At 41.9% G+C, this 2,885-nt stretch overlaps 1 protein-coding gene across 1 annotated transcript in view; it reads right to left on the bottom strand.

Moving 5' to 3' along the window:
* Positions 1-1,609: 1,609 nt before the first annotated feature.
* Positions 1,610-2,885, bottom strand: part of LOC139435414 (neurofilament medium polypeptide-like) — a 21,159-nt gene continuing 19,883 nt past the window's right edge. The window contains exon 3 of the mRNA XM_071206084.1: positions 1,610-2,265. Coding sequence (XP_071062185.1) covers positions 2,103-2,265 — 163 coding nt within the window. The 3' untranslated portion in view covers positions 1,610-2,102. The remainder of the gene's footprint in view (positions 2,266-2,885) is intronic.

Here is a 2,885-nt window from a genome sequence, read left to right on the forward strand (position 1 = left end):
GAGCGGAGGAGCGGCGTGGTGTGGGAGAATTTAGGAAGGTTGAAGACCAGACGAGCCGCTGCATTCTGGATGAGCTGCAGAGGTCGGATGGCACATGCAGGTAGACCAGCCAGTCAGTTTAGGCGTGAGATGATGAGAGCCTGGACCAGAACCTGCGTCGCTTTCTGGGTCAGCTGGGGACGCATCCTCCTGATGTTGTAAAGCGTGTATCTGCAGCAGCGGGTTGTAGCAGCTATCTTTGCAGTGAAGGACAGGTTGTTATCTATAAACACATAACGCTATCAAATAATACTTTCTATCAATATATCTATCTTTACCAAATATAACATATTATGGAGATAACAAAAATACACTGTCAATGTTAATAAACAAAAAACAAGGCAATGTGCCTGCAAGACTGCACTCAGGTAAACAAAACATATTACCCGTGCGTAGCAGGTAACCTGCCTGCGAGCCTTCGCTCAGGTCACATTTACCCAGGCGCGGCTGAAGCCCGCGAAAATGGCATCTATTGTTGCCGACAGTTTAGTATTTTTAAAATACCGTTACTATGTCAAACATGCTCAAAACCTTCTGACACACTCTCCTAAACATCTCCAACATCATATCTAATTCACACAAGTTAACATCGATCATTTTCATTATGTACTGACCTGTAGAAAACAGAAAAGTGGAGCAGCAATAATTATACACAGGATCCGGTTGATCGTCTGCATTGCGTCTGAGGAGGGGGCGGAAGTGTCCCCCCTAAGGTAACCCAGATGTCACCGCTCACCTGCCAAAGGTTCCACCTTGGCGCTACTTACTCGTACTGCTTCTCAAACAGTACAGATAAACCATAAAATGATATGAATGTCACCAAAATAAATACAGATAATGTTCAGTTTCAAATTCACTATTGTTTTGTTTTAAGATTAAAAGTTTTAAAAAAGAAAGAAATGTTCAAATAGTAGATGAATATTCAAGAGGTCTTTAAAAACATCACACTGATCATCAAAAGTTCATAAAATGCTCATGAATATTCAAAAATATTCTGAACTTGCCACAATCATCCAAAATTCATGAAATGCTCATAGTCATGAAAAGTTCATGAAATACTCATGCAAACTTTTGGGGGTTTTAATTATAATGTTGTGATTGGCTGGATCATGAAAAGTTCATAAACTGCTCATAAAAGTCTGTCATGAGCAAAACAGGAACTTTATATGAATGAACAATGTTCATAAACATTTCATGAACTGCTCTTTAAAATGGTTCATGAGCATTTTAAGAATTTTGGTTCATGAACATGACAAGTGAACATATAATGAGTTGTTCATGAATGTTTCATGAGTGCTCATGAACAGCTCATAAAGTCATGAACTCCATCTCGCAGGGGTATCCCATAGCTGGGAGAGGGATACCTAGGTGAGGGCATTAGTAAATCTCGGGAAGAAAGCAATAAAACCTGTTTCATTAAATATTGAATGGTTATTAATGTGCCACGAAGAAGGAACCAACGACTGCTACCATTTACATGAAATCTATTGCTATAAAAAGGTTGAGGTGACTTTTACAAAACCTACTAACTGATAGCTTTTGATCACTAACTGTTACATTTACCCAAATACACAGCTTTAATAACATGATTTCCTTTGGCCATACAGTTGTATTTTACAACAAGTTTGCAAGATGCAAAGGGTATTGCTTCACAGTATGTGGACATCAATGATTGGGCCTGCCAGACAAAATGTACTTAAGCCAAAGTCAAAGAAAATAAATTCCTTACATTAAGAAATAATACTGATGGATGAACAGCATGTCTTTAAAAACACTGTTTCCGAAAGTGAAGATTCTATATGACAGAACCAAGGGAACAATAACAAGCTTGTAAACCTTTGGCATAATGAAAACATTGCTGTATGAAAACAATGCAGCAGTAAAGATGGTTGGCACCAGTCCACAGATACTTTGACGTCAGGGCGAAATGTCCAACAGCTCAGTGAATCAGAGCACCGCAAAGAGGGGGGACCGCTGGGCTTCGAGTAAAAAGCAGCTATGGCAGTGACTGATCAAAACCTAGTGAAAGATCAACAGGTGCTGAACTAGTCCTTCTCACGGTGTTATCTGAGATCTTTGGAGACTTTGAGAACTTTGTAGATGTCGTTGGAGAAGACTGTGGTGAAGTGGGGTCGTGAGCTTCTGGACATGTGGGTGCAAAGGGGAACTTTACCAACGTTTTGGGAATCCTCAATGTCCCAGATCTCTGGCATGCTGCACCCGGGCCTGAGCGAAGAGAAAGGAAGACAAGGTTAATGAGACTTACACACTATTTGTCCTGCAATTCAAGTACATTTAGATATTTTAAATGATTATATATAATATATATATACTAGGGCTGTCAAGTTAACGCGTTAAATTAACGCCACTAATTATTTTAACGCGATTAACGCATGTGTATTTTTTGTCCTCGGCCGCCCCGTAGTTTCAGAGTGCATCGAGTTTAAAATACCATCTACAAGCTGATGCTGACAGCCCCGCTCCTGCTGCCCTCTTGCAGCAGACCACACTTCCACGCTCACCGGCAGGCAGCGACTGGCCATCGGGAGGACCGGGAGGGTGTGTGTATGTGTGGCCCGAGCGAGCGAGAGAGAGACCTTACGTGTGGTGTATTGTTGTTGTTAGCATCTGGTGCTAGCTAGCTGCGCTAACAGATATAAGGAGCTGTTTAAATGAAAACAGAGGAGCGACATTTCGCCACAACTGCGCCGAGCACTTGACTTTATGCAGGAAGCCAGACAGTGGGACATTGGAGGCGAAGTCAGCACACTCAGCATGGAGTGCGCGCAACATGATTGCAGCGTCCAGGCAGCTCCCGTTCGAGCATATGCCTTGAGTTGCACATA

This window comes from Pseudochaenichthys georgianus, chromosome 16 (genome assembly GCF_902827115.2).
Source record: "Pseudochaenichthys georgianus chromosome 16, fPseGeo1.2, whole genome shotgun sequence".
Taxonomy (NCBI): Eukaryota; Metazoa; Chordata; class Actinopteri; order Perciformes; family Channichthyidae; genus Pseudochaenichthys; species Pseudochaenichthys georgianus.